The sequence below is a fragment of the Pteronotus mesoamericanus genome, unplaced genomic scaffold, assembly GCF_021234165.1.
Source record: "Pteronotus mesoamericanus isolate MK-2021 breed Mesoamerican mustached bat unplaced genomic scaffold, CSHL_Meso_final contig_22, whole genome shotgun sequence".
NCBI classification, from domain to species: Eukaryota; Metazoa; Chordata; class Mammalia; order Chiroptera; family Mormoopidae; genus Pteronotus; species Pteronotus mesoamericanus.
Window position 1 is genome coordinate 7,701,513 of NW_026555090.1, and position 13,727 is coordinate 7,715,239.

The following is a 13,727-nucleotide window of genomic DNA, read 5'->3' on the forward strand; positions in this document are numbered from 1 at the left end:
TATTATGGAGATTAAGTGAGTTAATATCTGTAGAGCACTTAGAACAGAATGTGGCACCTAGTAAGCACTATGCAAGTACCTGATTAATAAATACATCCAAATACAGTCTCCCAGTGTCTACACAGCTCAGCCTGTAGGACCACAACAAAACTACAGGCGGAAGAGGGGAGTCTTGGAGGACTGACTCAACAATGCCAGAAGGCAAAACTCTTGGTGAGGACAGTGAGCCGCCATGACATGGCTGTGGCCATGGGTCATCCTGGAAGGGACCAACCTCCTACGTCCCATATTTCCTACTCAGGCCTAAGGACGTGAATGTGTCTGGTCACATACCAGTTTTTGTTGAACCTTGAACTTGGACTTCATGAGCCAAATACAAAGAGAGGGTCTGTCTGCTCTTTTCTGCCAGGCCATCACTAATTGTACTTCCAAGAGTATGCAAGGATGCTTCAAGATAAAGCTCCAGGGAAAAGCACAGGGATTCGCATCAGGAGCAAAACAAACCAGGATTTTATTGGGGCATAAGAGGGCAAATGGATCAAACTGGCCAGGGCAGTATTTTCTGCAAAGGATTCAGTTATTTTTTTCTTCATTCTTCCTACCTCCCTTTTGCTTTCTTTTCTTTCTTCCTTTTCTTTCCTTTCCTTCCTTGCTTCCTTGATTACTTCCTTCCTTTCTCAAATTATAAACAACCTCAAGTACTTTCATATCAATGCAACCACGGGAAGGGTGGGTATACAAGAAAAGACCCCCCCCAAATCCTCTCCGTTTTAATTAAGTCTTTCATTCGTTCAGTCACTGCCACTGAGCACCTACTTTGTGCCAGGCACTGCTCTGGTCCCCACACTACAGGAATGAGCCAAACAGGCAAACACACTCGTCCCCTCGACATCGTGGTGGAGGAGATGGACTGGTGCCTACGGTGGGAGACCAGCCAATTTCTCCCAGAATAATGTCTAGATGTTTAAACTGTGTTTGAATGACAGACCCACATGTGGCTTTGCCAGGCGTCCCTCAAGAGCCGCATAGGCAGGCAAAGCGAGAGAGGTCAAAGTGCTTTCTCTGAGGGACCCAGGTACTGTATTAGTACATCCTGTCACACCCTGCAGTAGGTGGGACGCTGCCTCCTCAATGCGAACTCCTGAAAGGGGCGTTGGAGACCGTAATGTAGGGGCAGGCTCCTCAGGCAGCACAGGCAATGGAGAAAGACAGAGCTCCATGTCCCCGTAGCTCCCAGAGACAGGGCAAGTGGTGCTAAGTCTGCTCCCAGGTTCCCAAGCGCACCCGCCTAGCTGGTCATTCTGCGAGGAGAGAACGGAGTAAGCCCTCGTTTGGGGGCTGTGGCACAGCCTGGAACACAGCTCTCAGAGCCACAAGGGAGGGAGGGAGGTTCTGGATCCTAAAAACTGAGAGAAATACAAAAGAAAAGAAACAAGGAGAGGGGAAACTAGCAGGAGCCCAAGAGGAATTAAAAAGAGAAGCGAAGCAGCCTAGAGTCAAGCATCACCAATCAGCAGAAATGGGGGCAGGCTAATCCCAATCAATGAAACAGACATGGAAATTACAGAACACTTTAAAGGAAATGCATTTTTACTGCTTCCTGAGCCATTGCAGGATTACAAAACAAAACAAAACACCTGATCTTTGGAGAGCTACTTTACTGAACAGATAAGAATGATTTGTAATTAGCAGACCAATTGTCTATGGAGGAGCCTGTTTGGAAAAAACCTGGCCTTCTGAGAGCTGTGTGTGCCCTGCACAATCCCTGCGATCTTGTCTGAGCTATTAATCTGGTCATCGCAGCTTTTTATCAGAGAGAGAAAAAGGAAAACAACTTCACCCAGGTCCAATCTAGAGAAATTTTGAATTTGCGGCGCCCGAGCTGGTGCAGTTACAGCAGGACAAGTTCAATAAGGAGAACGGAGGGAGACAGGAAGGGAACACACTCAACAGAAGTGAGCGAGCATCAAAAGGACAGATGGAGACAGAAGCGACAGTGGACAAAGACACTGAAAGGAACAAGAAACATTTTAATGATGCGACTTGAGAGAGAGAAGTGACAGATCCTTTGCTGAAGACTCGCTCGGTTCTCCTCGCAACTGCTCGGGGGTGGGGAGGAGGGGCTGGCACGGGGGTGGCTGAGATCTGGCTGCTGATCATCTGAGAACAGAAAAGCTGTGTGCTTTCCCACAGCACACAGAGCCTTCCACGCCAATGGGACAGCATTCCTGGGAAAGTTCAGGCACATTTCTCAGGACGCAGTAGAAAGTCAGAGAGCGGCACCTGCTCTTCCACCAGGGGGGCTGGAATCCAGTCCCTCTGCGCGTCCTAAAGCAGCAGCCTGGTGCCTGGGCTGGGCCTCAAGCCCGGTCATCTCAGGGGGGTGGTGAACGCGACCCTGTCGTGCTCAGCAAAGCTGCCCAGATTGCCAGCGCTCCCTACTCATGGGCTCTGAGACTGACCCCAGCACTGGGCGGGAGGGAAGCTGTCCGGACAACTAGGCTATGATGGGTTTCAGCCCCCTCCCCGCCGACCTGTATTCCCAGGAGCTCCGAAGGCTCTGCCACACACTCTCAGGTGTCGCTCACACTGAACAGCCACACCTCCTGCCCAGGTACTCCCCCCGGGGTCCAGATCCCGCCTCCTCAGAGTAGCAGAACCCACAGAAGAGCTAAGAGGTGACTATGGGTGGAAAGCATACCTCCCAGAAGAGGACATTTGGCTAAGGCAACCACAAATATGTCCAGAGGACAGATGTCCCAAGTAATGAGACTTTAATGCCGGAGCTAATGGGAACAGTACACGAGACCAAATGCCAAAAAAACAAGGAATAATGAGAGTGTTTGGGAAGCCTGCAGAAAGCAGCGGCTCTTCTCCCAAACGTCATGGGGAGCGGGGCCAAGGCTGGGGCCACGGAGCCTGGCCGGAACTCGGCCTCCAGGAGTCTCGAGATGGGGACAGTCGCTTTCCACAAGGAGGATCCAGGGTTCCCCTGCCCTCTGACCAGGAGGGGAATGAGCCAGGGTCGGGGCTGAAAACAGTGTGCGGGAGCCCTGGGGAGAGCCAGGGAAACGGCTCCCCCAGCCACCTCAGCTGGACAAGCCCCCTGGCCAGGGGCCCCCGCCTTGGAGCTGCGGTCCAGGGTGTGGGAGCCCCGCCCCGACCACGACAGCCGGAGCTTGAGAGTGGAACCCAGGGCTCGCAGGGCTGCCCGGGATGCCGTCCTTTTCACGTGCCTTTCAGGACAGAGGGCTTGAGGGCAAGAGAAACAGAGCAAGGAATTGGGAAGCAGGGCAAAGAGAATCAAGACAGGAAAAGAACAGAGCTAGAGCGGGAAGCACAAGTGAGCTGGCTGAAATTCTGTGTCTTGTGTGCATAGTGCTGGATGTTATAAATGGGGTGGCGGGGGGCGGTGTGATAAACGGAGCTGTTTGTGAGCTGTACATCTCAGTAATAAAACTGGCAATGACCCAAGGCCCGCCCTCCCCCAACCCTGGGCTTTCTCTAGCTCCCCTATTGCTCTCCGGAGCTAGGACTCATCCAGAACTGCCCCGGGGTTCTTTCAATACTGCAAAAGGTTTTATGTTTCGAGTTTTTTCTTCAATCAAAATCAGGGTGTTTCATTCTGGTTTCAGTGTTTACATTTTCTTTGTATTGCCTTCACTACCCTCAGTCAACATTATCCATTCTTGGAAAAGATCCCGGGTACCACCCAGGGCTCCCTTGTGCCCTGCACACAGCGCGAGGGTCACGGGCCCAGCTCTGAAGTACTTCATCAGCAGGCCATTTATCTTCCCATCCCGTACGGTGACAGCCTGTCCCAGGCCACGAGCAGGTGGGTCTTTGCTTCCTCAAGTAATCTGAGAATCACTGACGATTTACATCCAGGAAGATGAGAGCCAGCTGCCCTTCTGGCCCTCAGAGGGAATGGACACCAGCAGTGTACCTGCTGTGTGACCTTTAACCAGTCGCTAAGCCTCTCTGAGTTGATTTCCTCATCTGCTACACGAGCGCCTATGCTCTGAGGGTGACGGAAGGATGCAGTGAGACACCACCAGTCACGTGCTTAGCAGGGCACAGGGTATGGAGCCAGCCCTGGAGAACGGGAGCTCTTCTAGGTGTTTCCCTCCCTGCTCCATCCATGTGACTTGGGTCCTCCTCTAACAGATCACAGGTCCGCCTCAAAGCTGGCTTTCTGGGATTACAGGGTGATGAGGTTGTGCAAGCTCCTGGGGAACAGTTCCCTCTTCTTGACACCTAAGCAGACAGACAAGGCGGCTCCCCAGCTACAAAGCAGGACTGACTCCTCCTGGCATGACTAAGCGTGCCTGTAGGGACTCGGCAGGGCCAGAGGCTCCGCCCCAGCCCATGTGGTAGCACCTACGCCGGTGCCCAGCCCCTCCCCGCCTGCTAACTCCTGATGGAGAGGAAGGGGCGCCACCCCACCCACAGCGGCTGCGAAGAAGAATGAGAATAATGGCTGCGCCTGGAGGCCCCGTGTCACCTACCCCCAAACTCAGCCCACCCCACCCTGCCCCACTGCTGCGATCAGTCTCGTCAGAGGAATGAACTTTTTGGGAGGGCCTGGGGAAGCGCGGTCAATGCACATTAGGGATCTACCTGCAATGCCCCCTGGGAGCCCATCTTCCTATGTTCACCAACATTTTTACTTCATCGGTGGCTGCCTGGCCCAAGCGGTGACCTCATCTGAATGCCAAACTGCAGAGGCGATGGCACGTAGATGGACAGATGAGGGAGCACGGAGAACACCGGGCTCTGACCCCACACCTGGCCACAGGCATCCCAGAGAAACTGGGCCCCTTTACCCTCAGAATCAAATTAGGACTCTAAATTGGGTTCTCTAAATTGTCTATTGCCTCATGCAGAAATGTGGGACGTTCTATGTGTTCCCCACCCTTTCTGAGCAGTTATATGTGTCGTTTTCTGCATCTCTTTTCCTTTCCCCTCTCCCAACTTCTCCAGCGTCTGCCCCGACACAGTGATATGGCATGAAGCTGATTTTCTTCAGGCCCGTCAGCAGTCACACTTCCATGTGAGAAGCGGCCCCTCCGTGTGGTCATCGCGGAGAGCAGAGCCCTGGTCTGCCGGGCTGCCGTTCATCACGGGAGCGCCTCCACTGGGCGCCTGCCTTCGGAGACGGCCGGCGTGGCTCCTCGCAGAGCAGGCCTCATTCCCGGAGGCGCTCTTTATTTCTGATGAATAACCAGCCGATCACCTATCTCATTCATTGGCCTCTGCCCCATGACTTATTGCTGCTTACAACAATCAAATCTGCCCTGAGAGGATGAAAATATGCCGCCATTACAGAGTTGCAATGACGTGCCATGGGCTCTGAAAACACTTCCAAGAGAGGAACGATGGCAACATTTTCCGGGGAAGAGTCAGTGTGCCGCCTCCCAAGGTGACCGCTCAGAAGAAAGACACATCAGGAAACATACGCCCTGGTTCTCTCAAAGGAAGAGTCAGGCGCACTGCAGGCAAAGGCCTCAAAATGTATGCCACAGAGACTAATTTCACATAACAGTTGGACCTCAATGTCCAGTTTCATTAGCCATTCTGCCAGAAGCTTCTCTGGACCCCTCGCCTTGTGTTCACCTGGGCCCTGAGCTGTCCTGGCCCAGAGGTGAGAAAGGGCAGGGCTGGACCAAGTGGACATAGGTCTGTGGCTCACAATGCTGTCCTAGATATACAGGAGCCGTCCTGGGGGGCAAACCTGAAATCTCCCACACGCAGGCCCACAGGATGCCTGGAGGGGTCTGGTGTCTGCAAAGCTGAAACTCAGTGACCTGGTGGTCTCAGGATCCTCGCCCACCTCTGGGGGGGAGAGAGAGAGCATTCACAACCCCAGTTTTAATTTAGATTTCTGCCCACGGTGTTAAATCGGTGACCCGTTGCCTGGGTTCACAACTCTTTGGCTCATGCTGTGTCTTCCTTCTTCAATGGTCTGTATTGGTCAGATCCGATGATGCTCGGATTGGGCTACTGCCCTTTTAAAAAGGTAAGTAGAAAAATTGCAAAAGGACCAGGGAAGATGAATGGAAATCATTTTAGTGGATGGAAAACCTGAACAAGGAAAGGCTGAAAAATGTAGGGAAGAAAGCTGTCACTCACATCTCTAATCTGCAAGTTATTTCATGATGACTAAGAAATATGTATGTGAAGTAAAGCAGAACAGGTTTTCACCGGGCAAGACGAGGCTGAGCAGTACCATGGGAGGAATGCCGGCCCCTGGCTTCTCGACCGCGCTCGCTCACCACGAGCAGGGAAACCCCGGCCCTGGAATCCAGCTTCTCTGTACTTCGGCTGTCTCACTTATAAAATCAGGAAGTTAGGTTAAGTGACTTAACTACAATAAATATTTTATGCTCCTGTGTTCATAGCAGCATTATTTACAATCGCCAAGATCTGGAAGCAGCCCAAGTACCCAAGTAGAGGAGTGGATAAAAAAGATGTGGTCCATCCACACAATGAAATACTACGTGGCTGTAAAGAAAGAAGGAAATCTTACCCTCTGCGACAGCATGGATGGACCTGGAGACTATTATGCTAAGGAAAAAGCCAGTCAGAGAAAGACAAGTACTGTACGATCTCACTCGCATGCAGAATCTAATGAACAAAATAAATTGACAAACAAAATAAAACCAGAGGCATGGATATATTGAACGGACTGATAGGTCTCAGAGGGGAGAGGTGGGAGTGCGCTAGAAGAGATTAGCCAAAGAACGTCCATGCGTATAGACATAGGCCATGGACACAGACAACAATGGGGTGAAGGCCCAAGGGGGGAGGGCGCAGCGTGGAGGGGGGCTAAGCGGGAGGAAATGGGGGAAACCTGGCACAGCGTCAACAATAAACAATGAAATTCTATGATTCTGTAAGGGATGACAAGACAAGAGTACTCCTTTGCCTTTTCAGAACATTCTGCTCTTCGAGAGAAGACGGAGAAGAAGAGGAACGGGAACAGTAATAGACAGGGTTAGCAATCTGTCCTGAATGGCTCTGAAATAGGCCTGCTCTTGAGGGACTGCGACCCTATGAGGGTTCGCTGGTCAACTCGTCCACCACCCCCCCTCCCCCGCAACGTCTGCAAGGTGCTAGACATGCGAGGTCGCAAACGTGACTCAGGGAAAAATAATGGCTTAGAGTTTCCCAGGACAGAAAAAAAGAGGAAAAAATCACAGCAGAAGGCACTTTAAAAATGAGTTTAACCCAGTCCCTAATAAAGTCTGTCAGAGCCCCCCTCCCCATCACCGATCGCAGACATCTTATACACCAGAAAGCTCCAACCACAACTCTGCGGTTCCCCAAGACACGTACTGTCAAGGGATATAACAGAAATTATAAGACAAGGCATTCGAAGTCACCATAATTTCAAAAACAGATCATCCAGGACTCAGGATGGGGAGAGTATGGCGGGGAAAAAGCGAGGTGACCGCCAGTAGCCGGTAGCTGGGCGTTAGTTCCAACAAGTGGCTGAGGTTCCCGCCAACTACAGAAAAGAAGCCAGAAAGTTAAGATGTAAAGGCAATCCTGCCAGGCCTTGAGAATCAGGCAGTGAAACGAGAGGAATGGAGCTTCTTCTGGTGCGGTTCCCTTCTTTTCCGGATCCACGGGCATGTCTGGCTGGGGCCCATGATTCACCCGCTTCCCATCAGCGCACTTTTGCAGCTGTCTTAACCGCCGCTTCCCGCACAATTGATCTGCATCGACTGCACAGTCAATCCGCTCCCTCGTTAAAATAGATTGAAGAGAATGCGCTGGGCTTCTTCTCTCCCTGTGCCTTGGCAGCCTAGAACTGTGGGTCACCTCTCGGTATCTTAGCAGCAGGTCCCCTCACATACATGTGCTCTGAGCCCGGGGCAGGGAAAGAGGGACACAGGTACATGCTTTCTGGGCGTGGGGTCAGGCGGGAGAGAACATGAAGACAGCAAGTGACGTGCCAGGGAGAACTGCCCCGTCCAGGAATTTTTGAAAAGTATTGGCATGGCTGCCATGCTGAATCAAGAATGAGCCCCGCTAGCCTCATGTGTCCAAGGAAACAAACAGCCACTTTACAGTTTGCAACATATCTCGCCCACAGTATGTGAGCAGGCCGCCTCTGTTGAACAAACACACATGCATGTAGCTGCAGGCATGTCAGAGACAAAGCAAGCACAGAATCTGAGCAACACCATCCACGTCTCTCACCTGATCACCTTCCCCCTTTTACTACTGTTGCTGCTTTCTGTTTTCCTGGTGCGCTTCCCTAACCACTCCTCCACAGGCCTTCTTAAATTTTCCACAATTTCACTGCTTTCCCTACATGCTCCTTTTTTTTTTTTTTTTTTTTACTAAAAGAAAATGGAAAACATGCAAGACAAAGACCTTTAGTCCAAGGCAAGATGGTTTTGTTCTTCCTTCCCACTGCTATATTTGAAGCAAAAAAACAAGTTGACTCTCTGTTTAGAGCAATTCATTCTAATGAGTCCACAGTGCTTCAAAAAAAAAATGGAGTGTTTGGAGTGATTTGACAATTCATTGCCCAAGAACCCAAGAAGAGAACTCACTAAATCAGTCAGCAAAGTGGTCCTGCGGTTATGTAGTTTGTGAGGGAAAAACAGAGCTTTGGATTTGTAATTACTTTCTAGAGGGAGAAAAAGTGGAACAAAGTGCTCCCTGATTCCTCTGGAAATAAGCAGAGGAAGCCAAAGATGAAGGACCCTTCTGCCGACTATAGGGGTCACCGCTTAGCGCTTTTCCTTTTGCCTAAGACCATCTGCGGACTCGTGAGTACTCAGGGCCCTTTTCTCCACAGCGCTGAGCACTTCTCCACCCCACCCCCAAATTCCTCCCTGCCCCCACCCCTGCAGAGGGCAGCTCTGACCTCACCAACAGCATCTGAAACATCCTAACAGCTTCCTGACCCATCTGTTAATGAGCCATTTTTTTACAAAACCACACAGTGCCTCCCTCAGAATGATTCTCACCTCCAAGACACTAATGAATCAAGTCAGGGTGAGAAGGCGGGACCGGGTTGACTGTGAGACACGCCTATGGAACTGAACATCCAAAGGAAACCAGGCTCCTGGGGCGTTTCCTGGGCAGAAACCCTGCCCTTGGAAAACAGCAGCAGCCCCTCACTGAGCACACAGCCCCGGAAAAGCGCTGCAAAGCTGCTCCTGAAACACTGAAATCAGCGGATGCCTGGCTGGGTTGCCCGGTGGGTTAGCGCGTTGTCCCCGACACACCAAGGCTGCAAGTTCAATCCCTGGTCAGGGCACACGGAAGAAGCAACCAATAAGTGCATAAATACATGGAACAACAAAATGTCTCTCTCTCTCTCCCCTCCACCCTCCCCTCTCTCTCCAATCAGTAATTTTTTTTAAAAAAAAAAAAAAGGCTTTAAAATCAGTGGATGCCTGTGGCCCAGCAGCTTGAGCCTCAGCCTGGGCAGGTGAAAAGGAGAAGGTGAGGCGGGGATCCCGGTAGAAAAACGGGTTTCAGTTGGGGAAGGCAGGCCCCCCGTGTTTCTCCGGGTGAGGCTCTCCAGGTCCAGCACATGGGTCCCTCTGCCCATCTCTGTCTCCTCTCTGCTCCGTGTGACTGTTACCTGCTAGAAGCACCGGAGAGCTGATACAGCGTCCGGCAGAAGTAACGCTCGCTCGAATGTGGTTGGTAGGGTAATAACATGGGTGTAATAATTTATAGTTGTCATTGGAACATTTCACCTAAAATATCATTGAGTGTGACAGTGTTATGTTACAGAATTACATGCCTATGATTTTGAAATGAAAGAGTTTGGAATAAAAAGAGGGCGTTCTTTGTGCCGGACCCTGTAGTTGTACTGGCTTCTCCCAGGGAAGCAGGATGGCAACATCTCATCACTTCTGGGAAAGTTCTCAATCGGTTCTTTCCGGAAGGGACAGGAGAAGAGAAAAGAAGCCCTGACACCTAAGGAACATGTGGGCGTGGGTGGCTGGGGGCGGGGGTGGGCCCGCTGGCCAGCCTGGGAACCCCGGGAGCAGGCAGATGCTTGATCCTCGGGCGGCACCTTGCTCTTTACTCCTGTGAACGCACCCACTGACGCCCCCTTCCAGGAGGCAGTGTCCTCACTCAGCCCCTGCTTGGCCAGCTACCGTCTCCACAGAGAATCACACAGGAACAAGCATCCTGTCTTTTCGTAAAGGGAATGTCTTTGCTGAACTAGCTCAAGGACTACGGAACCAAGGGCACGCCCCTCTTTCCCTCTGCCCCCTGAAGAGTACACTTTCTCTCTTATCCCCCCTTCTCCTTAGGGAACACTCATTACGGTGAAAATATGTACCTCTTTCTCCATCACTGTCTCCTTTTCCCTACCCCAGTTCCCCAACCAGACATTCTGCCCACATTGCTCCCCAAAATAGCAAGCAGCGGCCTGGGAGGTGTGTGCAAAGTGAGACGAGCGTGGTAACCTGCACCCCCAGGAGTCAGTGGGCATCTCCCTGAAATGTGCACACTCACCCTGACACGCCTGGAGGAGGTAGCCACGAGACGCTGTGTGCCTGACTTACCCAAAACTAAAAAATAAGTTTCCCCCACCCGCCCAAGGTCACTCGTGGAGTGTCCTAGATGGCTCTCTCATGCTCGGTCTCCTTCCCCGCCCCACCAGCAGAGACGGGCATTGTCCCCTACCCAACAGGCACCAATATGATGGTTTCCAAAGCACTGATCAGGCGCGACTGCAGCTGCTGGAGAGGTGCTGTGAACTGAATAAAATCAGGAGTTGAATTTGAGAGAGAAACATCCCATATTTACATAATGGTCTGAGGGCTGAAATTCCTCCCCATTCCCATAGTTACTCTCCCCCCTGGCCCCAGAGAAAAACTACCCCCCAGTGGCATCGCCACTGAGCCCTACACCCACACACCCGAGTTTGGGGAGGGGAGATCGGAGGAGTAGGGAGGGGAGAAAACACCAGGAGGGACCCTGACATCTCCAGGGTCACAAGCCAACAGAACCCAGGCCAAGGCCAGCATCATGCAAACCCCATCAGTATCCTTCAAGGTGATGATGAAGAAACTCAGGAGGAGGAGGTGGCAAGGCCAGAGCAGGGGGCAACTCTCTTGGAGAGAGCAGAGGACAACGGCTCAAAGGAAGGTTTGTGAGAATCACCCAGAAGGCCACCGCTAGAGCAGACGGGGTGATGATAAGAAAGCAGGACCACAGAAGAAGGTGAAAGCAGACAACCCTCTGGGGCTGAAAGCAGAGACTGCGGAGGGATGATAAGGACCAGGTACATCTGCTTGCCCACAGGCAGTGCCTTCTCTGCTTCCAAGGCGAGTGAACAGAATTCTTCATCAGACAAGGCCCGAAGGAAGGAATGCCTTGTCCTTCATTTGCTGTCCATCCCACCTGCCCTCTGCATCGGACAACCTGCCCTGGCCACAGACCCTGTGCCACAATTGCTCCGTCCGTTCCCAGGACTGGTCCAGTCACAGACTTTCTACCTGAGAAACAGGGTGGGACCGGAACGGAGAGCAGCGGCCCCTACGAGTGATGAATGAGGGTCATAAAGGGGACCCCTGGGTGCATCCTAATTCCCACACCTGAGTGTGTCAGTATCGAAGTGCCCACACTTTGAGGATTTGACTCAATTAGACCTGCCAGGAACTATCTTCTTTTCTCAACATCCCCAGGATCAAGGGGGGGAAAAAATTATGCCCAGAAATTTCTATCTGCCTCTCTTCATCAAGGTGCAGGGGACTGACGTCCACAGCAGAGAGGGAAGAAGGCTTTCAGGAGAAAGGGACAGCAAGCAGAGTGCAGAGATGAGCTGAGGGTCTATGGCTCAGGGTGGGGGGCTGCCAGGTAAACTCAGAAGCAGCGCTGGTCTGAGAGGTGGTCTTGGTTACTAGGACAGCGCACACCTCGTGTGCCACAAACGGAGGAATTCCCTAGCGCAGCGTTTGTTCCCTGAAAGGACTCTGTTGAACCCCGTCCAGCCGTTCATCATCACAAGGGGACTGGGAGCAGGGCTAAGTCTGCGTCCCCCAGGTGCTTGGCTCCTCGAGTTGTCACAAGAGGCTGGTTTCCTGTTCTCGGGGCTTTGGGGTGGGAGGCAGTCGGGCTGAAACCACGGACTCCCCACCATATTTTGAGTCCTTGGCGTAAGTTTTGGTAGGAGGCAGCCCCCACCACCTCCCTAATGGAAGGAGTGAAAGATGCCCAGCAGGTTTAGCACAGCAAGAAGTGTTAACTCAGAGAGTTCTGCCTACGGGGTTTAAAAGAACAAGTCCTCGGGGCTCAGCATGAAAGATAAGCAGCCCACTCGGCAGAATGTATGGAGACACCATCTGCCCTTGGTCAACATGGAAGGGATAAGTCTTTATTCCTTCTTCCCCTAAGAGTCATCCTTTGCACAGCGCTCCCATCTCTAACACCACCCGGTTCAGACTAAACCACTTGGTACTCTTTTCAGTACGGTTCCAACACTGCTCAATTTCCTTGATTGAAGATGATGCTACAGTTTGACTCGGAAAACCAAATGTATTAGGAGCCTCCACCACAGTGCCCACCTGCCATAAAAACTAAACCCTGGGCGCCCATCCAGGAATACAGAATTTGTAAAATTCTTATACTCACACTTCATGGACCCCACCAATTCATACCTTAGAAATCCCCCTCCCACCCCAAGCATGTGTTCCCAATTCTGAAGAAATGGAGAAGAGGGAACAAGAGGCGCTGATGGATGTACTGCTTGTCAAAGAAGCAAGGGTGAAGCTGACTTGTGAGCGTCAGGACAGTCGCGGTGACGCCGAGAGTGAAGAGGACAAGGCGAGCGTGTTAGGAGGGACGAGGCTACGGGAGCCTGGGGGCTCTCACCTGTGGATGTTCATCTCCCGCGGAGGGCGGTGGGCCTTGTCGTAGGAGACCTTGGCGAAGACGCCGGCCACGATGACGAAGGCGATCACCCCGCAGGTGATGTAGACGGTGAAGTTGGTCTTGTCCTTCTCCGGGTCGTACTTGTTCTCGGGCCCCGGCGACACCACCTTGGTGCTGGGCGTCTGTACCCACACCGGGCTCTGGTAGTTGTTGCACTGGCGCTGATCCAGCTTCTCATGGCGCTTCTTGCAGCAGAAGCGGTAGTAGCAGGTGCCGCAGCAGTACAGGTAGCCGCTCTCGCTGTTGTTACACGCGAACTCCTTGTCGTACTGGCCGCTCACGTCGTAGTAGCCCCAGCACGTCTCGTAGGTGACGGCCGCGCTGGCCGCCGCCACTGCCGCCGCGGACTGTTCTCGCCGGCTCCCCGCCTCCGGGACACCGGGCGCCCGGGCGGTGCCGTTCAGCTCGCGGCCGCCCCGGGCCAGGGCGCCCCCGGAACGCCGGCCCCCGACGGCAGCTGCGCCGGCGCTCAGGGTCCGGTTGGCGGCGCGGCCGCGAGCGCCACGGGCGCCGGGCAGCAATTCCAGGGACTCCAGCAAGAGCAGCAGCAGCAGCAGGAGGCGCCGCGGCGCCATGGCGGGGCCGGGCGGGAGGGCGCGGGTAGGCTTCCGCGGCAGGCCGCTCCCCCGGCCGGCGGGCTCCGAGGGCGGCCGCGCGGGCCGGGCTGGCGGCGCGGGGCGGTCAGTGGCACCGGGGCGACGGCGCCATCGAGGCGCGAGCGGCGGCAGCGGCGACGGGGGCGCGCCGTGCGCACAGACCGGCCCGGCGCGGGCTGCTCTGCTCCTCTCACGCTGCGCGCCGGCTCC

General features: G+C 53.3%; 1 protein-coding gene across 2 annotated transcripts in view; it reads right to left on the minus strand.

The window, feature by feature from the left end:
• SHISA6 (shisa family member 6) overlaps positions 1–13,496 on the minus strand; it is a 273,975-nt gene extending 260,479 nt beyond the window's left edge. For both annotated transcript variants that reach the window (XM_054571232.1, XM_054571231.1), the window contains exon 1: positions 12,862–13,496. In XM_054571232.1, coding sequence (XP_054427207.1) covers positions 12,862–13,496 — 635 coding nt within the window. The remainder of the gene's footprint in view (positions 1–12,861) is intronic.
• Positions 13,497–13,727: the final 231 nt, after the last annotated feature.